The sequence below is a fragment of the Odocoileus virginianus genome, chromosome 24, assembly GCF_023699985.2.
Source record: "Odocoileus virginianus isolate 20LAN1187 ecotype Illinois chromosome 24, Ovbor_1.2, whole genome shotgun sequence".
NCBI classification, from domain to species: domain Eukaryota; kingdom Metazoa; phylum Chordata; class Mammalia; order Artiodactyla; family Cervidae; genus Odocoileus; species Odocoileus virginianus.
In genome coordinates, this window is record NC_069697.1 from 25,523,742 (window position 1) to 25,548,333 (window position 24,592).

General features: G+C 55.2%; 1 protein-coding gene across 2 annotated transcripts; it reads left to right on the forward strand.

The window, feature by feature from the left end:
• The first annotated feature begins 539 nt into the window (after positions 1-539).
• KRT80 (keratin 80) lies at positions 540-24,188 on the forward strand. Of its 2 annotated transcripts, none has more exons than XM_020908354.2 (9): positions 540-1,253; positions 7,295-7,503; positions 12,066-12,126; positions 12,399-12,494; positions 19,962-20,126; positions 20,630-20,755; positions 21,400-21,620; positions 22,075-22,130; positions 22,262-24,188. In XM_020908354.2, exons 1-9 carry the CDS (start codon positions 954-956, stop codon positions 22,384-22,386), a joined length of 1,359 nt encoding a protein of 452 aa, XP_020764013.2. In that variant the 5' UTR covers positions 540-953; the 3' UTR covers positions 22,387-24,188. The 2 variants fall into 2 exon arrangements, with proteins under 2 accessions (XP_020764013.2, XP_020764014.2); XM_020908355.2 differs by having other exon boundaries at positions 22,227-22,355.
• The last annotated feature ends 404 nt before the right edge of the window (positions 24,189-24,592 follow it).

Here is a 24,592-nt window from a genome sequence, read left to right on the forward strand (position 1 = left end):
GGGTCTCAGCCACCATCCACAGAGGGCTGGGTGCCCACCCTCTTCCAGGTTCTCTGCTTGTACTATCTCCTGTGGGGTTAGTATATTCACGCCCATTTAACAAAGAAGGACAGAAGTCAAGGAGCCTGCTGGAGGCCACGCCAGCGGCAAGTGCTGAGTCTCAAACCAAGTCTCACTCATCCAAAGACAACTGCTCTAGACCGTGTATTTCCTCTCCAGCCCCGGAGACAGGGGGATGCACATAATAGGTGATTTATAAATAATAGATCAAAGGCAGGAAGAAGGGAGAGCTGGGGGAAGAAAGAAGAGAGGAGAAGTCAGGGAGACTCTTAAACACAGATAGAAAATAAACAGTCAAGGTGCTATTTTCCAATGCCAGGCTGGCACTGTGCCCAGGATGGCTGCCCTGCACTTGGGAGCCCAGGGACTGCGCTTGCCTCATCTTTTCCAGAGGTATGTAAGCCTAGATACGTCAGCCTTCAGGTATGCAGTGAGGTCTGCGGTGAGAGGCATTGCTCTCGCCCTCTCTCTCTCTCTCTCTCTCGCCTCTCTTTCTTCTTCCTTGTTGAATCTGTCCTTCCTCTGGCTACCTCCCCACCCCCAGCCAGCCAGCCAGCCCAGCCCAGCCCGTTTCCCCTTCCCCTGGAGCCAGGCCAGGCTTGGTCGGGAGACCAATGACAATGAACAGCCCCCTCAGCCTGGTAGATTCCTGCCCGGGGAGGAGATGGGTACATGGTGCCGGGGGGAGGGGCGGGAGCCGCATCATCTAACAGGTTGGTCTGGCTGGGAGGGGAGGCGTCCCGCCCTCGTGGAGCTAATGAGCACTGTGCGACAGGTGTCTGCTCCTCAGTCCCCAGCCTGCCCTGCCTGCGACGGGAGCAAGCCGCCGCCACCCCGCAAAGGCTCGCTCGCCGGTCCCTGCGCCCTGCACGCTCTGGGGCCCGGGGGCGGCGATGGCCTGCCGCTCCTGCGTCGTTGGCTTCAGCAGCCTGAGCAGCTGTGAGGTGACCCCAGCGGGCAGCCCCCGGCCTGCGACCTCCGGATGGAGCAGCTGCGGGGCCCCCGGGCCGAGCTTCAGCTCCCACAGCCTCACAGGCTGCTGGACAGCCGGCACCGTCCCCAAGGTGACTGTGAACCCCAGTCTGCTGGTACCCCTGGATCTCAAGGTGGACCCAGCCATCCAGCAGCAGAAGAACAGCGAGAAGGAGGAAATGAAGGTCCTCAACGATAAATTCGCCTCCCTGATTGGCAAGGTGAGCAGAAGTTGGGGGAGGTGTCCCCAAACTAAGGCCAGTCGGGCTGGGTCAGGTGGCTGACCTCTGTAATTCCCCCCAGCATCATGCCCCACCCCCGCCCCCAGCCCAGCCAATGGGAAGCCAGCATTGCCAACTTCGCGGGCTAGCTTTGAGTAGAGAGAAGGAAAGGGGGAAGTCCCTAGCCATCCTGACTTCGGGGAGCAAAGGAAGTCAGGATGGCCTGCCTCTGAGGGGTGTCTGGATAATAACACGCTGCATGGCCTGGGGTCACCCTCCCCGCAGGCAGGGGCTAGGGAGGGGCTCTGAGTGTGACCAAGAGGGGACCCCCTCGTGGGAACAGCTGATAGAGGCATGGGCTGCAGTCAGACTCCACAGTGGATGGACAGGGCTCACCTTCCTGTCCAGGCCCTTGGATCTGTTCAGCTTCCCAGGGTCAGAAGTGCTGACATGGGCAAGGGGGCGTGTGGGGCAGCCAGAAGGAAGCTGAGCAGGATGGGGTACACCTGTGGTTCCTCAGGAGTAGGAATGCGGGGGATGGGTGCTGCTAGTCTGAAACAGGTGGCCAGCCAGTCTTCCATGCCCCGACCAGAGCAGAGTGACTGAGTCCCTCACACCTCACTTCCTGGACCCACTGCCATGGCCAGCATTCTGATCTGGGCACTGGTGTCAAGCTCTGGCCCAGGGCAGGGGCTTCAAGAGCTCCGAGGAAGTCCTGTCCACCTCCCAAACCTGCTCCTCACTCACCTCCTCCAAGAAACCTCCCATGACCAGCCCTCCTAGCTCTGCTTCCTCCCGCCCTGACTGAGAATAATAGATGGTAACAGCTACTGTTGATTAACTGCCTGCCCTGCGCCAGGAACTGTGCTGAGTGCATATTTATTTCTATTTCCCTCAGCTTTAGGAAAGAAGTTACTTATGTGCCCATTTCACAGCTTTCTCACTCCCCCATCCTGCTGCCCCGGGCTGGGTCCTCCTCTGCCCCTTGCTCTCGCTGCCTCGGGGTCCCTCTACACAGGGTTGGTGTCCCCCCACTGGGTGGGGGGCTCACCGAGGGGGGCAGGGGGGATGAAGTAACAGGCCTGGAGCCCCAGCTGGTGTTCTGGCCCCACTGCCCAGCACTCCACAACGGCTGGTTCCCCTGCCGTGCCAATGGGGAGATGCAGCTGCCCAGAGGCAAAGCGCCTTGCCCAAGGTCACACAGCCAGCAAGGTCTGGACTTGAACTCAGGTCTGTGAGGCATAAAGCCTCTGAAATGGGAGTCATTTCTCCCCACCTTGCCCCCACATCCGAGTGCCCACACCAGCATTCCTGCACTCACACCTGGGGTGCCTGGGGTGGGGGTGTGTAGGGGGAGTGGCAGCTGGAGGACAACCATCCCCTGAGCTGGAGCGTCCCCTCCATCACCCCCGGTGGCTGCACAGCACTCAGACTGCCAGGCGATCCACCCTAAGAGAAGAGCCCGCTGCCCGAGGGAGGCAGGTCCCTGCAGAACCACCTCCTCTCCAAACACAGCTTAATCCCTTAAAAGGAATGCTTCATGAGCTATGTAATTTGGCTTCGATGGGTGGCTTTTCTCCGTGAACGCCAGGGCTGATATCACCCTGTGCCTCTGCCATGGGGACAGGAGGGGTATGTAGGCATAGGGAGGGGCCCCAGGGGTCTGGGTTATGTTCCCAGAGCCAGAGCAATGCCCTCGAAGGTCTTTAGAAGAACCTGAGTTTCCCAACCCCCAGTTCAAGCCTTGGTCTTGAGACCTGTGCTCTCCATGGTGGCACACGGGCAACTGGGGGTGCCAGCCTCTTGGGGAACCTGATCGCCAGAGCTCTGCCCAAGGAGACCCAACTGATCCACCAACTCTATGGAGAAAGTCTGTTATTTGCTCATATCCCTCCTTGAAAAGACCACGAGGGCCCAAGTGGAAGCAAGCAGAGGTTAAAATGTGAAACCCAGAGTCATATTTCTGGGTTTGAATCCTGGCCTCACCGCTCACGTTTGTGTAATCCCAGGGACATTATTTAACCTCTCTGGGCCTCAGTATTGTCAGAATCGAATGGGATCATTTCTGAAAAACACATAGAAAGCCCTTACCAGGTACCAGATGTGTTCTGTTTGTTATATTGAAAAGACCATACATGGGTCCAGCCCAGAGAACTCCAGCCCAGGGCATTAAGTCCCTGCCAGGAGGAAGGACTTCCCAGGTGGTGCCAATGGTAAAGAACCTGCCTGCCAATGCAGGAGGCATAAGAGACATAGGTTCGATCCCTGGGTCAGAAAGATCCCCTGGGGAGGGCATGGCAACCCACTCCAGTATTCTTGCCTGGAGAATCCCATGGACAGAGGAGCCTGGAGGGCTACACAGTCCATAAGGTCGCAAACAGCTGGACACGACTAAAGCGATTTAGCACGCATGCAAGCAGGAAGGAGCCTGGGAAGGAGGGAAGGGCCCTGCTGGAGGGTGGGGTGGAGCAGCTTCATGGGTAGGAGTGCAGCATGGAGCTGGAAAGAGCTGCAGGAGCCCAGGGTGAGATGCCATCACCAGTGCAGGGGTAGGGTTCTAGGCAAAGAGAAGAGACTGGCAGGGTGGCCCTCCATCCTTGGCCCTCTGAGGCATGCAGAGAAAACAGAGACCATTGAGGAAGAGCAGGAGGAAGAGGGGAAGGGTTGGCGAGGGGACCCACAGGAGTCCCACAAGGGGCCCTGGAGCAGTGACAATTCTTTCACTTGCAGGCTGTGTTTCCTTGGGCAAGCCACTTACTCACTCTGTGCTTCAGATTCCAACTCCAATTCTGCTCCTGCTCCAATGGTAGCCTTGACTTCATGCCAGTCAAGAGACTAGTACAACTGCAGCCGTGAAGGAGAAGGATGAGCAGAAGCAGCATCAGGAAAGGAGGCCAAGGGGTGGCGGGAGGGCCATGCTGACAACAGCAGAGGCTGCAGGCTGGGCCCTCAATTGCAGATACCAGAGAGGGTGGAGATGGGACAAGCAGAAGGATTGCCAGCGGCGCCTAAGGAGGCTGTAGGGAAGGAACCCAGCGGGGTGGGCACAGTGTCTTCCCTTGACCTGTGTAGCCTCTGGAAGTCCCTGGGGCCATCCCCCTGCCTGCACGCACAAAACAGCCTTTCCTGATGGAGAGACCCTGAGGCTCCTGGGCAAAGCCAAGTTGGGGCTGGAGGCAGAGGATCTGACACCACCCCCTTCCTGAGGAATAGGACCTGCAAGCACCAGAGGCATCCCTCTGCACACTCACCTGCCTGGGCTGTGGGCCCATGGGTTGGCACATGCAGCCCCCCAGATAGTCAGCCTCCCTCCTCTGGAGGGCCCCAGCCCAGCCCAGGCTGCTCCGTCCCCCGCAACAGAAAGCACATCTCTCTCCACCCTCGTCTGGGCCTGCTTTTGAGCCAGAAGGCCCACGACACTGGAGTTGGGTCACAGTGAGTTCTGTGCTTCTGAGCCTCAGTTTCCTGATCTGCAAAATGGGAAGCAAGTAGACCAGGGGCTTGCTCTCTGAGGCCCCTCCTAGAGCTGCTGCCTAGATCAAAGGGCAGGGGGTCAGCCAGGATAAGCAGAAAGAGGAATGAGAGGGGAGTGCTTGGCAGCCTTGACAGGTTGAAAGCAGTAAAGCTGGCACCTCACAGGGTACTGGGATTTCCGGCCCTCCCTCGCCTTTGTTCCTAGAGGGAGGAGCCTTTAAGCATGGAAGGTTCTGGGTGGGGGGTGAGTTCCCATCCCCACCCACTGAGACAACAAGCAACTCCCCCAAGTAGGGGGAGGAGGCTTCCCTAAATCCCCTGCAACCAAAAATGCCCTCTGACTAGACTGGCTGGCCAAATGCATACCGTCTCCCAGCAGGCAGGTACTGAAGCATAGGGTATCAAAATAAGACTACGGGGAGGACTTTCTGGTCTAAAGGGTTTGGTGTTGCTTACGGGTGGAGGAGGGAGCCTTACATCTCTTGTCTCACCCTACCCTCAGTATAAACATGGGGCTCCTACTTGTCCAAACGCAGGGCAGGTGGAGTGAGCCGAAACCTCCCACCACCCCCACCAATCCCTCATACATGCGAGTAGGACAGAAACCCTCTTGACCGCATCCCTACTGAACCTGTTTGGCTGCGACAACTGCACACTGTTGGCTTAAAGTCGGCTTCAAGCAGAATTTACCAGTACAAATGGGAGTTAAGGAGGGGAATGACAGCCCACAAATGTCATTGTTCAGTGTTCCCACAGATGTCGTCTCCTGCAAATGTCAAAGGGGCCTCCCCCAGGGCATCAGAGATCTCAGGGAAACCCGGGGCTGTGGGTAGGGCAAACAGAGAGGGGGAGAGGCCACCTGGCACCCAGGTTCGGGGGTAACAGGAACACGAAGGTCCAGAGTAGGCAGCTGCCATCAGATGCGCCTCTAGAGAAGCTGGGCCACGGACAGCTGTGTGAGCCTGGACAAGTCACCTCACTGCCCTGGGCCCCCATCTCCTCCTCCATAAATGAAGCGTATAGACCAGCCGATCCAAAAGGCTCCTGTCTGTGGTTCTGGCTCTTTCGGGCTGTGATCCTGGGAGCTGGTGCCAGCAGTGGATGGAAAGACTTTCAGCTACACACTGTGGTCATAGGGAACATCATTGAGCTGGTTGTCACAACACTCTCATGACAACAGCCTGCCCCATTCAGGAGCCCAGCCCCAGCCACCCATCTTGCCTCAGTGGCCCTAGCCACATCCCAAGAGGCATGCAGATGACTCTCAGTCTGACATTGAGGGTGGTAGATGAGGACAAATGAGAAGCATATACCCCAAGGGTCAGATATTGGAGGTAAGAGGGGAGGCTTCCTACAGGTGGTGCTGGGAGCACATGGTGGGGGGGGGGGGATGGTAGGAAGGAGAATGATGCTCAAGAGAGAGGCTGGACCTGGAGAGGACAGGCGGAGTGCAGAAGAGGGAGGGGGACTCCCAAGCTCCGCTGGGCTGAACTGGTTGGAGGGAATAAGAGGACCCAAGAGGGACTCTGCCCACCTGCTGGTTGGTGGCTGGGGTGGAAGCCGTGCAAATCCCTGCAGAAGTCTGAGCTTGAGGGTGTGAGGGATGCAGAGTTTCAGAGGAGCCCTGGGCCCAGAGCCCTCCCAGGCTTTGTCCTCAAGGCAAGTCCAGCCCCAACTAGAGGTAGAAGCCAGCCCAGCAAGGGCAACTGGGCCCACAGAGAACTTGCAGCAGACCAGAGCCTTATAGGGCAGTGGCTCAAAGATTCTAAACCTCAAAGTGCTTGCATTCAACCCTTAGGCCTGCTGCTTGCTAACTGTGTGACCTTGGGAGGATAATTTCCCCTTCCTGAGCCCTGTCTCGTCGTCTGTAGAGTGCAGCTGATGACAATACCTTCCCCGGCGGGTTGTTTGGGAGTTTGAGTTAAAGATTCCAGCTCATAGAACACGGCCTCGTGCACAGCAGGGACCACAGGAGCATTTGCTATGTGTTGCTCCAAAGCACCTCCCCAGGTTTTTCTCTCTGCAGGCCGGCAGGGCAAGTGACATCATCCCTGACTTCCAGCTGGGGAAACTGAGGCTTGGACAGACCCCCCAAGTCCAGGGATGTTAGGAGGATTAGCATTTAAAAACTAACCAGGCCCTACCCTGCTGTTTCCAAAGCCAGATGAGACCAGACTTGTCGAGGTGGGCGGCAGACAGGCCTCTTGACACCCCACGTTCCCTGGGGTCTCCCACCCAAGCCCCAGGCGGCCTGGAGAACCTGTCACATATGGGCACATTCACCGCTTGGTCCCTTTTCCTTCATCTTGCTGGTCCTGCCCCTCCTGTAGGAAACCTTGGCTAATTGGCTGTGCCTCTATGGGATTCTCGGATTCCCCCCGTTATCGCACCATCTGCAGTTGAACAATCAGTAACTGGAGATGCCACCTGAAGGTGCTGAGTGAGGGCCCCAGGCGGGTGCCTCTGAGTAGATGAGCTGCCACGTCCCAGAGAGGCCCCCGTGGGGGGCAGGTGGCACTGGCTGGGCCACACCTGGCCCTCTTACCACCACCCTCCCGCTCTCCCAGGTGCAAGCCCTGGAGCAGCGCAACCAGCTGCTGGAGACCCGCTGGCACTTCCTGCAGAGCCAGGACTCGACCACCTTTGACCTTGGGCACCTCTACAAGGAGTACCAAGGCCGGCTGCAGGAGGAGCTGCGCAAAGTGAGCAAGGAGCGGGGCCAGCTCGAGGCCAACCTGCTGCAGGTGCTGGAGAAGGTGGAGGAGTTCCGGATCAGGTAGGGGCGCCCTATGAGGGCCGAGGGTGGGGACCAACCTTCACGCGGGAGGGCAAGGTCTGGGGGCCCAGGCCAGAAAAAGAGGAAACTTCTTTGAAAAACCAGTCTTTGGTCCATACTTACTTACTAAAGATCTGCAACATGCCAGCGGTATTCTAAATACTGGGAAGACAGGACGGTGAATCTACAGCTACATCCCAAGCAGGGCCCCTTATAAGAAAGCCAGTCTCATGCTGGCTGACAGCTACGCTGCACTTGCTAGCCTCTGGGCATCACAGGCCCGTCCCCTACCCCATATCCTTGCGCCCAAGTCCATGGGAAATTGTGTCACTAGCGAGAGCAATAGATGGGCTCCTGCTTTGGCTATAGCTTGAGATTTTGATCTCTCTTGAGCTGAAAAGGGAAGAGGGTAGGGGAAGGCAGGGGGCAGAAATGATGAGGTTTGTTTGCATAAAGAAGCAACCGCCTAGAAGTAAGACACACCTGACCTCGATGGCAGACTTGGGGTCTAGAGAGACAAGGAAAACAGACTGAGGGGGGCGGGTACAAGCAGCTGGCAGGCAGTACAGTCCAGTGGTTAAGGGTCTGAGCTTGGGTATGACTGTGTCCCATGGAAGGGGGTTACTCCTTGCCCATACCCCTCACCATCTCTGTGACCTCGGGCAAGTTGCTTCACACACTAACCTCAGTGTCCTCCTGTGTGGAGTGGGAATGGTGATGGTTGATACCAAGCTAAGGTTGGTGTGAGGAGGAAGCCAAGCGTTTGGCATGGCTACCAGAGGTTAAAAATGGGTACTCTTCTGCCCCCCAAAGAAGGCTCCATGACCAGCACACAGCAGTTTGCTGAACTGAATTGGCCAGTCTAGAAAGGCAAACCAGTTAACTTCAGTAGCTCAGAGGAGAGGTGACCTTCTCTGACCAGACAGTGGTCAGGGCTTCAAGGACAGGGAAGCTGGGCCAGAGCAGAGAGGCTGGTCTCTTTGCTGGAGGCCCCCAGCCAGAGGGAAGGAAGGACAGGGTGCGGTTGAAGCAGCCCCCACCTTCTGCAGGACTTGGGCCAGATCCAAGCCTTGTGATCTGAGGTGAGGCCCAAAGCCTCCCAAGACAGAGGGCGGAGGCAGCCTGTCAGGAGTCCTGGGCTGTGGCACAGCCTTTGCCCGCGGCCTCTCTGCGTGGCCTCCCCTGCTCAGACCATATGCAGAAGGAATGGTCACACAGGAAGCGTTTCCCTCTCTGGGGACCTCAGGGTTTCCTCATCTGTGGATCTGCTGGGCCCCTCCCTGACCTGGGTCGGGGGGCACTTCTCCTCCTACCCTGTCCTCCCAGGTCCTTGGGAAGTACGCAGGGAATTAGACTGCCCATTCTGACGGCGACGAGGGAAATCACATTGGTGCGCCAGAACCCAAGACTCAGTTCACTGATACCTAGCAGGTCCTCCTTGGCCCGCAAAGGATCAGTGAATAGCAGAGCTGGGTGGGGACTTGGATTCTCCTTTTATGGAGACAGAAACAGAGGCCCAGAGAGGGTGGGGGCGTGTCCTTAGTCACACAGCCACGAGAACAAAGTCCCATCCCTCACCTGGCAAGCTACTGTGTGACACTGGTCCCATGAGAGCAGCCGGATGGCATCCATGGAGGCACTTTGTAACTGGAAGTTCTATACAAACACTACTTGTTGTTTTAATCTGGCTCAGCCCCCTCATTTGGCCCGCTGCCTGGTTTCCATCTGCTGCCTGATTTTACTGTTTAGGCTCAGGACCTCTCTTCCCCCTCTCTGGGTAGGGAGCCCACTGAATTGGGGGAGGTGAGGCTAGAGGGTTTCTGGGTCTGCAGGCCAGAGCCAGGAAAGCTGCAGCCTGGCTGTGCAAAGCCTGGGGCCCCCAGGAGCCAGGAGACTCCAGGCCAAGCCCTGACAGGGAGGGGTGTACTTTGCCTCTACAAGGCTGATGAGATCAGCTTCACTCCTAGAAATAAACAAGTTTGGGGGGGTGGAGAGGGTACGGGTGTAACCAGCTGAAAAGGGCTGAGAATGGGTTTGGGAGCTGGCGGCTAGCATACGGGCAGGGGATTGGAAGTGAATGGGGGATATGGCATTGCATAAGCCTCTATAGGAATGAAGACTTCTAGAAGCTCTGATGTAGCAGGGACCCCAAGGGTAGCTGGCTAACCCCTCTGTTTACTTGCAGAGGCCCAGAAAGGGGAAGCAACTTGCCCAAGGCCACATAGCGAGTGATTCAGAAATGTTATGTACAATTGTGCAAGCTGTCTGGGGGTGAACTGGGATTGAAATGCAGTGGAGTCGATGAGAAGGGAGGTGGGAAAGCTGAGAAGGGCAGTGAGGGGTAAGGGGAGGTTTGGTACCTCCGAGGGCTCCCATGGACAGCTCTCTCCAATGCCCTTTTCCCAGGCAGGCAGAACTCTGTTATCCAGAGGAGAGGGGAGAGGCTGGACACAGGGCTTGCTTGGGGAGGGCCAATTTGGACTTCTCAGCTTGGGGCTCCCCAGACCCCTGTTCTCAAGTCAGGAAATTTTTCAGAGGCCCCCAGATCCCAGGGGGAAACTTGTTCAGGTCAGCCCAGCCCTGAGCATTTGTGAAGACTATAAAGAGACCTGCCCACTCCCTCTGCAGTGAGGATTCCCATGGTTTCTTTCTGGAAATGCTGACAGAGGGGCTGAGCTGGGACATGGTGTTGGTGAAGGTGAAAGTTGTTCAGTTGTGTCCAACTCTTTGCGACCCTATAGACTGGGGCCCACCAGGCTCCTCTGTCCGTGGAATTCTCCAGGCCAGAATACTTAAGTGGGTAGCCATTCCCTTCCCCCAGGAGATCTTCCCAACCCAGGAATCAAACCCAGGTCTCCTGCATTGCAGGCAGATTCTTCTGAGCCACCATGGAAGCCCCAGTGTTGGAAAGGATGGTGATAGTAATAGCAGTAGCCCTAGTGGGTGTCACGCACCTTTGTAAATGCTTTATGTGTTCATTTATTTAATCCTCATGAAATCAACATTATTGTGACAAGGGCACATAAAAGGAGCCTATCCAAGGTCACATAACTAGTTAACAAGAGAGCCAGAATTTGAGCCCAAATAGTCTGGCTCTGGAACCCCATTCTTAATCAGCACATGACTCAAGCTTCCAAGCCTCTCTCTGAGCCTCCATCTCCTCATCTGTGAAACAAGACCAAGAGAACATCCCTGGCTGGGAGCTCTAAGGGTCACAGGCGAGGCATTTTGTTTGCCTTGGCAGGCTCCAGATTGCAGACCAGTCTCCCTGACCCACCCCACCACCCTGTCCCCATGGCCTGTACCCTCAGGGACCCTCAAAGACTCTGGAAGCCCAGGCAGTGGCCAGGGAGAGTGTGGACCCTCCACATACTGAATGTCAGGGACCTGAGTGCTCTGCGGGCTCTCGGCCTCTGGGGTCTGCTCCCCTTAGTCCCTCTGGGAAGCTAGTGAAAGAGAAGGCCTGGGGGTGGCAGGTCCAGCTACCTGACCTGGGTGATGGCTGATGCTGCCCCTTCTGTGAGGTCAGGGGCTGGGGCAGGCAGGCGGCTGTAATTAGAGCCGCCAATGATTCAGGCATTCCCTAGAGAGGAGGGAAGGCAACAGGAAGCCACAGAATCCCCATGTCAGCTGGGGCAGGCAGAGCTGGGATGGGAAGCATGCAGCTGGCATCCTGGGGGCCCAGAGGGTAGGGTCAAGGATCCAGGGATCCCATCTCCCCACCCAGCAGTGTCCTGGTTCTGAACACAAGGTGGACTCGACACATCTCATCACATGTGTAAGGAGACACATCTGAGAAGACAGGGAACACAACTTTGGAGTGCTGGTGAATTTCAGCCCCCATGACGCAAGCACCCATGCACATGCGCACGTGCACACCCCAATAGACAAGGGAGGGGAGGAGTTTCTTGCCCTGAAACATATGGGGGGGCCCACCTGACTGCAAAACCCATGCCCTTCCTGTCCTCTCTCCAGAGGGAAGATGGCATGGTGTCCTGCTGTTTAGCAAAGCAGTGGGAGAAGCGTGGGGCTTCGGGGAAGGGTGGAGTGAGGAGAGGATGACATGTGAGCAAGATGCTTGGAGCAGACACCAGAAAAGGCACAGCTTGTTTGAAACTGAGACTCTCGGGGGAGGAGATGGGATAAAGATTAGGGAACAAAACGTCAGGGTAAAGCGACTGTGCAATCAGGAGAGGCTTCCTGGAGGAAATGAATGTGGAGCAGAGCCAGGAAAGGGGCAGATGTGCCTGGGAGAGGAATGGCTGGTTATCAGGAAGGAGTAAGCATGGGGAGCAGGATGCCTGCTTCCCCAGAGCCAACACTAGGGTATCCCGGAGGAGAGGGGACATGTCATAGAGACACAGCGCTGCATCCTCCTCAGGGAAGGGACCACTTTATTCTAACTGCCACAAGGCACCAAAGGGATTGCAGAGGCCCCAAGCCCCACCCAAGGAGGGTTAAGCAAACCATTGCCAAGTCCACCACATCCATCTGAGCAGTCTCTCCGTGTGTGTGTGTGTGTGTGTCCCTGCCTCCCCTTCTCCTTCCTCCCCACCTCCCAGGTATGAGGACGAGATCTCCAAGCGCACGGACATGGAGTTCACCTTCGTCCAGCTGAAGAAGGTAGCCTCCCCAGCCCACCCCATGGGCTCCTTCCTCAGGGACTCTCTGCCCTCTTTTGTTCAGGATCCCCAAACAGAGGCCCCACAGGCTGAGTCCCAAGACCACAGGCAGAGAGCTAAACACATGTCCCCACCCTCCTCCAAGGCTCTGACCCAGGTCTCCTCTGGGACTCTCCCCCATCGTATTCAGGAAGCAAGTCCCCCCTTACCGTACCCCTGCCCTGGGACCCCTCCATTCCTTTTCCCATCATTCACCACTGCTCCCACCCCCAGGACCTGGATGCAGAATGTCTTCGACGGACGGAACTGGAGACCAAGTTAAAAGGCCTGCAGAGCTTTGTGGAGCTGATGAAAAGCATCTATGAGCAGGTGAGAAGATGGGGCCAGGGTCCCGCTGAGCCAAAAGCCAACTGGTCCCCAAGTACGGGATGCAGGGGAGGCAAAGGTATCCAGTGGGTCATGGAAACTTCAGCAGGCGCTCACAGTTGCTGGCCACAGATGCAACAATTTCCTAAACCCCTTGTGTGCTGCAGTCAATAACCCAACGTGTCCCCTTGTCACTCATCTCATGGAGCATGGCAGGTTCCCACAAAGCCTCTCTCAGGGAGGGCCCCACTTTCACGTGTTGGGGAGCACTGAGGGTGTGAAGGGGCCCAGGTACATTCAGGGAAGGGTCAGGAGGTGGCCTTGGAGCAGTGAACCAGGAGGCTTTGAACAGTAGTTCTTATTGAACTAATTTCTCTCTCATCACTGCAGCTTAAATTGCAAACACCCACAGCTCTAGCTCTCATAGGCCTGCAATGCATCCTCCCCCATTTTGGGCTCATACAGGGCCCAAAATTAGAATCTGATTAGACAGATTCTCTGCTAATCAGACAATACGAACTTCTTCCAGACAAAAAATGACTCAGGAAGGACTTCCCTGGTGGTCCAGAGGTTAAGACTCCTTGTTTTCACTGCAGGGGCCATGAGTTCAATCCCTAGTCAAGGAACTTAAGATCCCACAAGCCATATGGTATGGCCAAAAACAAACAAACAAAAAATCCCAGTCGCAGTAAATGCAGACAGAGGAGCCCCCGGACACATTCTCATTTGTCCCTAGGCCCTCACGGTCCCTGGGGGGGACAGTAGCCCAGCATGGCTTGTCCCATAGCCAGTGCCACTGGCAGATGAATTCTGGACTCTGCCCCTCGGCACCGTCTGCCTCCTGGGCTTCCTTTGGGATGTGTGTTCTCCTCTCTACATTCCCCATCTTCTCGGGGGTGAGGAGGCTAATGGGGTGATGCTTCGATTCAGCTACAAGCAGGCAGGACCATTACTGACAGTGACAGGGCGCAGCAGCCTGTGTGCTGTAAGCCGCTGGTGCCAGGCTGTGGCAACGCAGCCCCAGGCAGAGCAGGGGTCAAAGTCACACTGCAGCCAGGAAGATCTGCAGGGGGCCCGAGGGGCTGCTGACCAGGGCCTCAGGGCCTCGCCCTGTGGAGAGGGAGATTGGGCCTCGAGGCTACGCATGGACCTGAGACCTCTGTGCAGCCGTGGGAGGGAGTAGGATAGAGGGAACCTCCCAACACTCGCCCGCATTAGGGAGGCAGCCCTCACGCGCAGACCACCCTGAAACACATCTTGCCCCCGGCAGGGTCCTCCACAGCTGGCCCAAGCCCTGAGGGGCTCACCAGGGCCCCGTGCCCACTGAGTGGCTTGGGAAGTGGCTGAGAGCTTCCTCTGCCTACACTCACCAGGGCTGGTACCACCCAGCAGACGTCAGCAGGGCCACAGTTTCAGGGCCTCCAGTCCATCCTGCTCGCCAACATCTCAAGGAGCCCAGGGCCAGGCGGAGGCCCTACAGGTGTAGAGACATAGCTGAGGAAGGCTGGGCATAGCCAGCCATGTACCTGAGCATTGAGGAGACACACCTGCTGAACTTCTGGGCCACGCCCCACAGCCAGGCTGCTGACTCCATTTGGACTTGGCAGCCCTTGGGCCCCAATCCTGACTCTACCTTTTTTTTCCCACCATTTCTGTGACTTGGGGCAAGTTATTTCTCCTCTCTGTGCCTCACTTTCCTCATCTGTTAAATGGGAAGAGTGATAGTAGCAGGTTCATCATGCTGTGATGGGGCAAATCACTTAACAAATGTTTATGGCATGCCTGCTAGGTGGCAGGCACTGACCTCACAGCTGTGAGCCAGGCAGGCCAGTTTCCTGCCTTCAGTAGAGCACAATTTAGCTAAGAGGGCACAGGTGATAGGCTAATAAACACATCTGGACAAGATCATTTTGGAGGGGAAAAGTTGCTGGTATGCAAAGAAACTGGGCTATGCCTTAGTGCTAGAGGGGCTGGGGGCCGTATGTCTCTGAGGAGGCCCGAGAGTGAAGCCCCAACCTGGAAAGATTCAACTCAGCAGAGACTTGAAAAGGCTTCAGCAGAAGGAAGGACTGTGTGAAACACCTGAGACGGGAATGATGTGATCTGGGAGGGAGAGAAAGTGGCAGCTGTGGCTAAGACAGAGTGGGCAAGGGCCAGGTCGTGCAGGGCCAGAGGCCCAGGATGGGGTGTGGACATTATGCTAAGCAGGATGGGCAGCCCTTGGTGGAGACGGAGGCGGGGTGCTGTTGGAGGGCTGCTGTGGAGAAGGGGCCACAGTGGATGCAAGAGTGCATGATTACATATGTGTGTACATGTGCAGTGACAGTCGTGTCCGACTCTTTGTGACCCCAGTGACTGTAGTCCGCTAGGCTCCGCTGTCCATGGGATTCTCCAGGCAAGAATACTGGAGTGGGTTGCTGGGCCCTCCTCCAGGGGATCTTCCTGACCCAATTATTACATACACATTCTATTCTATCATATCACATTGTATTCATACTATATTATATTGATACTACCATATTATATTTATATTATCATATATTATAACATAATGTATGTAATATAGTATATATATAGTATATATTATTATATAATATGCATTACATATAATGTGTAATAATAAAATATTTTCTATATTGTATACTATATAATCATATTTTATTGTTTTATTTATAATATATTAATATAATATAATAAGTTAATTAAAATAATAAATATGACTATATAGTATATACTGTATAAAATAATATTTTATTATTATTACACATTATATAATGCATATATATATACTATTATATATAATAATAGTTATTATTGTTTTGGAAGACAGCGAGGTGGCAAGTTGGTGTTGGGACATGAGGTTTGAGTTTCCTTCCATGTACCTCTGCAGGCTGAGAGGGCAACATTGACCCATAAAGATTCCCCATACCAATGGGTCTCTAAGCTGGCCTGCCTAGTAGAATATAATGCAAGCTACATAGGTAATTGTAAGTTTTCCAGGAGCCACATTTTTTTTTAAAGTGAAGAAGCAAAAAAAATAATTTTAATATATTCTGTTAGGCCAGTATATCAAAATATGATTATTCAACAAGTAATCATTATAAAAAATGAATGGACTATTTCACACACATTTTCCCATTGTAAGTCTTCAAAATCTGGGGTGTATTTTACACCTCCGGCTCATCTCAGTTCTGACTGGCCACATTTCAAGTGCTCACAACCACACAGGGCTAGTGGCTTCCACATCGGACAGAGCAGGTCCAAGTAAAGAAAGTTGCCAGCCTTGCCACCGCAGGTGGAAGAAAAACATGGTGGGATGTGAGTAGCCCCAGGAGGGCCAGGCACTAGTCTCAACTTTGGAGTAGATACCAAAAACTGTATAGCCCACCCCAGGGTCCCAGGAAACAGCCCTCCCCTCTCCCCAAGACACACATACACACACTCAGGTCAGGATATTTATGAAAAGCCTTTCCCAGAAGCCAATGGCTATAGGCTGCTCAGGGCCTCATCTACACATTGCAACCACTTGGGCAATACGCCTTCCCCTCACCTCCAGGGATGCCGACGGGTGACAGCACCCTGGGGCTCCCACTCCCCCTCAGCTTCCAGGATTCACCCCAGCTCCCAAGTGCACTGGGACCCGGCTGCATCCAGCCAGCAAGCCACCTGCCCCACCTGCAAACTGGTTCCAGGGAGATTAGCTATGGAATCTACTGACAAGCCCCTGCAGCCAGCACACCTCCCGGGATGCTGAGCCCTACAAAAAGGACCTGGCATGTCTAAGTGCCAGCTTTCATGATGCCCCAGGAGGCCACTCCAGGAACAGGCTGCTCAAGCCCTGGACACTTCCTCCCAGCTCCATCAAGTTTTCCAATCACACCAGTAGTTTCCCAGCTGTTGTTTATTGAGCACCTACTATATTCCAGGCACCAGGCTGAGTGCTCTCCAGATGTAATCTCATTTAATCTTTCCAATAAACCTATAATGTAGGGAAAATTATTAAGAGAGCACAGACTTTGGAGCAGCTTGGATTTGAATCCTGGCTCCATGATTATATGGACTTGAGCCGGTTCCTTTATTTCTCAATGTCTCAATTTCCTCATCTGTAAAATGGGGAGGACAATAGTACCTAGCTCACTGGCCTGTTGTGAGGATTTATTTTGCTAGTATATCCTAAAGCACTTAGAACAGTGTCTGGCACATGGTGAGTATTTAATATCAGCTGATTTCAACTCCATAATCATACCCATTTTTTAAATGAGAAAACTGAGGCTCAGCTAAGTTTGAAGACTTGGCCAGGGTTAACCCAGCTAATAAGAGGTGACATTATTCAGAGCCCAGTGCCGCTGAACACTATATTTTACTGGGCAGTACTGTTACCCCTCAGTCACCATATTCCCTGACCTGGGGGGTCACGATGACAATAGTCACACATATGGCGGCCTCCTCAGACTCTGGCTCCTAAGAAAAGCTCTAAACTTGAATCAGCTTGATTCTTGCCAGCTTGGCGATGCACATCCTCTCCAGCTCCCCCCACCCCCACCCCGCTACGGCGGCAATACACAAGTCAGCATTGTTATCCCTCTGCAGCCCAGCAGGGCCAGCGTGTCTGAACAGGTCTGCAGATGATCCAAGCCCTCCACTTCCTGCTTCTGTTTACCATGCTCGTGCTTACACTGGCTCTTTCCAGAAAGTACCTGAGGCTGCCCCATCAGCTGGGTTTCGCCCGTCCTTTTGCTGCAATAGTGCCCTGTACTCTGACAGTGCCCTGGCCTTCTCCTTGCCCATAACAAATGCCACCTTAAGCCTGAGGAAGAAGTGTCCCTGGAGAACTTTGTCTGAAACACCCCCATGCCTGCCAACCCCCAGCACATGGTGACCTAGAAGGCCCCAAGCTGTATCTCTGAGACTGGTTTGCCGCCAAGCCCCAGCTGGGATGTCAGTTCCATCTGGAAAATGTCAATCTCCAGTGAGGACCCAGGGAGCAGAGGTGGAGCATGAGTCTGTATTCTGGCAGGGTCTGAGGCGGCCCCCTGCTCTTGCTCAGAGATCTGTTAGATGTGTTTGAAGATCGACCAAAACCCTTCATCAGGAGACCCGCTAAAGGACAGCTGGCCACTGAACTCAGGGTCCCACCAGCTCCAGGGTGGAGACAGGTGACCCGCCACTGCTCAAGCTTCCTTTTCCAGGAGGTGATCCCGATCACCAGGGATGCTAGTGGGCAGGGTCAGGTGGCAAGCAGACAGGGAAAGGGTGGTCTTCCTCTGCAGGCCTCGCAGCTGCCCACCCCTGCAGTCTCCAGCCACAGGGACACAAGCCGCAGGTCAGAAGTAGCAGCCTCTGCAGACCTAGACTCCAAAGGTTCAGCCACAGCCTCTTGGAGCAAAAGGACGGATGAGGGTCAGGAGCTGGCCCAGAGTCAGAAACCAAGATTGGAATGCAGTCATGAGCCAAAAACAGAACCTGGATCTGAGCAGGCCTCCTGATCCAATTGCCCCCTTTCAGGAAATACAGAAGCCAGAGCAGCAGGCTGAACACCAGTACGCGGGGCAATTGGGAAGATTCAGACCATAGTCAAACAACCTGAGGTTCTCAGTAAGAAAAAGACGGGGGGGAAAAAAAAGAGAGAGAGATGAAGAGAGTATCTACAGAATTAGAGAGAGAGATGGACCGATGGCAGTGCAGGAATCGTGTTTGGATCCTGAATCAAACAAAAAAGGTCTCTTTTTAGTTTTCTTTAATTTTATATATTTTTTTTAATTTTATATAGGGCTTCCCTAGTGGCTCAGTGGTAAAGAATCTACCTGCAATGCAGGAGACCCAGGGAAGATCCCCTGGAGAAGGGCATGGCAACCCACTCCAGTATACTTGCCTGGAGAGTTCCATGGACAGAAGAGCCTGGTGGGCTACAGTCCATGGGGCAGCAAAGAGTCAAACAGAACTGAGCGACTAACACACACACACACATATACACGTGTGTAAAATGGAACACGGACCAAATCTTGATGACTGAAGTAAGGGTCAAGGATGAACTGCAAACACCAGCAGTAGTAACTACGCCATCTGAATCCCGCCCCTCCCTCCCCCAGCTGAGCTCCCTGGGTGCCTGGCCCCTCTCTCTGCCTGTCAGGCTCCTCAGTCACCTGAATCACTCTGTACAATGCTGGCCACAGACACTCTGCTTACACCCACTCACTCCTCCTTTCCACACGGGGCCCCGCCCAGGCCCGAGCTACTGATCAGCACCTCCAGGAGAAGCAGCCCAGGGCCCTGGAGGTGACACCTTGCAGCCCTTCTGAAGACCCCTGTCCCCACTGGCTTTGCTACACACCTCTGAGCCTTCACTCTGGAAAGCTATCAGACTGCAGGGCATGACAGAAGCAGATGTGGGCTTCAGCTCCCATCCCTGCCCCTCTAAGGGAGCTTAGCAGGAGCAGCAGAGCTCTGGGTCCAGCCCCGCCCTCACAGCTCTTTCCATCAACTCTGGGTGCCGCAGCTTCTTCCCTGTCTGTAATCTGGGGCTGACCATCGTGCCAGCCTGGTGAGGATGAGACGTGGATATGCCTGGAAAGCACTTAGCACACACACCGCCTGGTCTCTCAGGAGCCCCCAGGGAAATGGGACGTTTTACCACTTCCAGGGGTCTCTGAGGACACAGGCTGGCATTTTCTAGGCAAAGAGGAGGACAGAGAGGAGGGGAAAGAAGGATCCCAAAGGACAGCAAGAAGATAAGATACTGAAGTTGAATACTGTCGTTGCAGCTGGGCAAGCCCTTCAGCTAGACAGGGAGGGGCAGTGAGTCTCCAGGGTGACCGGGAAGTCACCTGGGCCTCCGCTACTGGCAGGAGAGCAGGGCTGCATGATCGTCAGTCTCTGGTCCCCTCCTGCCCTCATCACTCACGGGCTTCCATTCCCACATGCATTAAGCAGAGACACTCCTCTGCCCAATGCGGAGGCCTGGAGGTGAAAATGCCTCAGCCAGGCCCTCGAGGAGCTCCCGTCCTGGGAGGGCTGGGGTGGGGGAGGCCGAGCTGCACAGCGCTGAGCCTAATGATAGAATGCCCTCAGGCCTGGACGTCCTGGGCCCTTTCCTCCTCTGCCAGGAGGAAGGAGGCCCACCCTGGGAGCATACAACAGTGTATGTGTTGCGGGGGGCGGGCAGGGGGCGGATGGAGGGAACTGAAAAGGAATAAGGCTTGCAGGTGGGCCTCCAGAGCCGAGGGTCCCTCCCTGCCAAATCAGAGAGGAAAACCAACAGGTGGGTGAGTTGGGAGTTGGGGGGACTGCTTCTCAACAGTGCAAGCTCCTGCAGAGGCAGGACAGGGGGACGTTTGTCCTCTGATCATCCCTCCAGGGAGACAGAGAGAAACCTGCCCTCCACCCACCAGGGAACAAAGAGACTATGAGGACTATGGCTGAGGGTCTGGGCCCCCCCACCAGCCCTGAGCCCCCATGTCTGTGCCCCATCAGGAGCTGAAGGACCTGGCAGCCCAGTTGAAGGATGTGTCGGTGACCGTGGGTATGGACAGCCGCTGCCACATCGACCTGAGCGGCATCGTGGAGGAAGTGAAGGCCCAATATGATGCCATCGCGGCTCGCAGCCTGGAGGAGGCCGAGGCGTACTCCCGGAGCCAGGTTCGGGGCTGGCAGGCAGGCTGGGGGGATGCAACCAGGGCAAGATGGGCAGCAGCAGAGATGGCTAAGGCCGCCTGCAGCTCTGGGTGCTGAGAGGCCAGGAGAGATGAATGGGGAGACACAGGGGCGATGGAGCCCACAGCAGTGAGTTCACAGGCAGGGACGGAGAATGTGAGAGCCTAGTGATGTGCCAGGCCACAGAGGTGATGGGGACAGGGGCAAGCCATGGTCTTCACCCTACAGAGGCTCATGGTGGTGGTTGCACCCAGTGACTCCAGTCCAGGTGTGGGCACAGCCCGTGGGGCTCAGTCTAGGGCGGCCAAGAGAGGGATCCTGAGACGGACATGGTGGGGGCAGGAGCCGGGAAGGGGGGGAGACGCTGGCCTGGGAGTGGTGAGCCACAGAGGAGGGGATGAAGCCAAGGGTAAGGAAGAAGGAGGGGCCAGGGGTCCTGGGGGGACACAGTGAGCTCCCCTGACTGCCACCCACTCCCTGGCCTCCAGCTGGAGGAACGGGCAGCCTGCTCGGCCGAGTTTGGGAACAGCCTCCAGAGCAGCCGCAGTGAGATCGCTGACCTCAACGTGCGCATCCAGAAGCTCCGATCACAGATCCTCTCCATCAAGAGCCACGTGAGTGTCCGGAGGACCCACCTGGGCTGGAGCAGGGTGAAGTGCGGGACACATGCTCTCTCATACCCTTCACACGCACACATAACACACAAGCTCACACAGACTGTGTCCATGTGAGCCCTGGCGTTGTGACCCTGGACAGGTCACTTAGCATCCCTGTGCCTCAATTTCCTCATCTGTCCTTAGACGGCTCTGAGGACCACATGAACTTGGCCAGTAAAAGTGCTCTGTAAACTGGCCAGGGCTGTTGGAACATTGGAGGGTCCCCTACACACACACCTAGAGCCCACCCCCTCCCCCCAGGTCTCCCACCAACTCTATGGAGAGAAGCGAAGGGAAGCATAAGCCCCAGCTTCCACACAGGATGAGCCTTCAGAGAAGTGCCATCCTGGAAGGACAGCTGAGACAGTCTCCTTCAGAGCCCTGCCATATTTGGTAGCCTTGGGAAAGTGTCTCCTTAGGTCTAACTGAACGGCCTCTTGCTGCGACACACTCCATTACTGTGCTCTGGGACGCCATGCCAAGTCCTCCCTCCCCACGCACACTCCCACCAAGGACGGACCTGGACTCCTGGCCCTGACCCGCTCTCTCCCTCCCTCCTTGCTCGCTGACCCCCCTTTCTCTCTGTCCTCCTGAACTTTCAGTGCCTGAAACTGGAGGAGAATATCAAGGTGGCTGAGGAACAGGGTGAGCTGGCCTTTCAGGATGCCAAGGCCAAGTTAGCCCAGCTGGAGGAGGCCCTGCAGCAGGCCAAGAAGGACATGGCACGGCAGCTGCGTGAATACCAGGAGCTCATGAACACCAAGCTGGCCCTGGACATCGAGATCGCCACCTACCGCAAGCTGATGGAAGGCGAGGAGAGCCGGTGAGGAGCAGGGCCAGTGGGGTGAGCCTGGGAGAGGGGGAGGACTGGAAGCCCCACAGGAAGCCAGTACCACCCCCTCTCCCCCTGCATGATACTGTGAGCCTAGCAGGCCTGGGTTCGTGTCCTGGCTCAGCCACTTACAAACTGGAACTTCAGTCCAGTTTACTCAATTCTCAGTTTTCCTATCTGGAAAATGGACTGATCATAAGTATGCCTCACCTATGCATACAATCCCGTGTGCAAATACCTGCCACCAATCAGTGCTCAGCAAATGATAGCCATTCATGCAGGGGAGAGGGGACAGAGCTGGCTAGCCAAAGTCACACAGCAGGGCAGCCCAGAGCTGGGAGGCACAGCCAAGAATTGGCCTCAGCCTGCCAATCCCCGGGCCTCCAATCCCAGGGGAACTGAGCCACAGGTTCCCTTCACATCCCACCATCTCTTCCTCCCGCAGGATGGACATGCCCTCAGCCACCGTGGTCAGCACAGTGCAGGCCAGATACAGAACAGGTGAGCCTGCTTGCCCCAAGAACCCAGGTGGGAGGAGGACAATGGGGGGGATCATGGCCCAAAAGGCATGATATTAAATGCCTCCCAAACCTCCAGCCCCTACCCTGCCCCACCCCTTATGTTCCCTGTAGCTGTCTCCAAGTCCGGCCTCTCAAGAGCTCCCTCTCGGAAAAAGAAGAACAGGAAAGGCCCTGTGATCAAAATCACCGAAATGTCAGAAAAGTTCCTCTCGCAAGAGTCAGAGGTTTCAGAGTAAGGCCGCTGTACTCTGAGCTCCTTACTCAGGAGCCCCAGGTCACTCCCCTGCAGCAGCAAGGACATAAACTAGATTCAAGAAAGCAGCTTGGAGCCTCTAGGTTGGGAAGGGAGGCAAACCTGATCCTGAATGGAGAAGAGAGTTGAAAACAGTGACTGCTTTTTTGCGGGAATGGGACAGGACTGTCACCAGCTACTCAAAGTCGCTCGGCTCCATATCAATATCTCACAATCCACCCTTCCAATATCTGGCCAGAGGTCTTCCTGCCGCGGTAAATTGGAACTGGGGTTTTGCCTCCACCTCTCTGCTCCTCGCACAACAGGGGGCTCTAACCAAGCTGCTTTTGACCCTTCGCCCAACCCTTGCCCTAAACTCACATCCCAAGTCTTGCCTTGCCTCTGACTAGGAACCAAAGTGAGTGCTGTCACTCCCCTAGCCCCAGCTAGCCTCAAACCAGGGGCTGACGGGGACTACGTGGGCACCCTCCAGTATCCAGAGTTCCTGGGGAGGCACCTGGCTTTCCTGCACCAGCTGGGGTTCCCGGAGACCTGACAGTATTAGGGAGTGAGGGGAGGAGGCTCCCTGGGTGTTTGGGACCTAAGCCCAGAACTCTGAGATCAGCCCAGACACCCATGCCCCTCCCCTCCTCCTGTGAGTCCCTCCCAGCAGGTCACGGTCAGAACTGGACAGCTGTTCAGCGAGCTCCCAAGCACCTCTTCTAGAAGCTTTTCTTGCCATGACAAACTCCCTGATGGGGGAAGTGGGAAGTGGGGGAGACAGGGCAGGAGAACTGGACCCTCCTCTCTCCTTTCTGTCATCCTGGGATACACCACCCTGCCTGGGGTCTGAGCTCTCTGCCTCCCACCCAGATGCTTCCCAGACTGAAACCTGGTTTGGGTATGCACCAGGCCCTGGAGACTCCTGTCGCCACCCCTGCCATGAAACCCCAGGCCCATTTCCCATGAATCCCACTCCTGAGGGTCTCCGTTCCCTCCATCAGGCCAAGCAGCCTGGCCCTCCCCTCTCTGCACCCACACTTATGGATCAGAGGTCCTTCCCTTCTTCCTCCTCCACGTCTGCCCCTCTGCTGCCAGCAGGGTCATGAAGAAGGCGCTGTCCACTCAGGTCTGGGAACTTCTGAGCCCTCAAGGTCAGGTTGGGGGGCCCCAATGACTAACTAAAGAGAAATTCTGCAGCAGCGATCCAACAAGAAGGTTTGGGGCTTAAAGGAACGCTCCTCTTTCATCCTCTTGGCTCTCACCTTCAAGGCCTTACAGGGAATCTGGCAGCTCCACTTTCCCACTCCGTAAGCCACCTTCTCTTCCTCCCTTTCCTCTCCCTACCTCCCCCTTGCCTCACCTCCTCCGCAGGACCCAGTCTTTGATTCATTCATCTCATTTTCCAGGACAGGGTGGCCCAAGGCCCCGGCCTCCTCCAGGCCTGTTGGGGGCGCTGAAGAGCTACTGACGCTCAGGCTTGAGAGAATTCAGACATATACTTATCCCTCAAGTTTCAAAAGGGTGCTGATTGCTGCTTTTTCTCCACCTATTTATTGGTTTCCATGGGAGCAAATCCTCAATGGGGATATATGATATTAAAAGTATATATATTATTTTTTCATAACTTATATAGCTTTTAACTTATTGCTTCCCTTCCTGTTTCTGCATAATCAATGCTATATGTTATACTATCTGGAGAGACAGCACATGTTCCAGCCAACCCATCCAGCTGGCTGACTTCTTGGGGTAATGCCCCCTTCTCCCTGCAAAGGGATGAAATAAAGTGCTGAGATTGTTCATGGATAGAGCTGTGTGTCTGACTGCTTTTATATCCCCTCTCAGGATTGGTCAGTCATTGGTCAAACAGGTTAACCATAGGACTTTGGAAATCCTCCAGTTACGGGAAAGCGAGTCCAAGGACTTAGTTATACCTTCAGACCAGTGCAACTTGGCCATGGAAAATTTCTCCTGCCCTGCCATCCTACAAGGAGGCTATACCAGTGTTGACCTATGTTCCAGTACCTCCCAGTATATGCCCAGGAACCATGTGACCACCTCAGCAAGCACAGACATGGGGCATTCCCCATGTGGTGGCGGATTCCCTCTGAAGCCCTTCTGCCCAATTGTGCGGGTTGGCACAGCCCAGAATATATTCTGATAGGTACAGGCCTAATCCTGCAAAATCAAATTCTAGATCAGCAACAAGG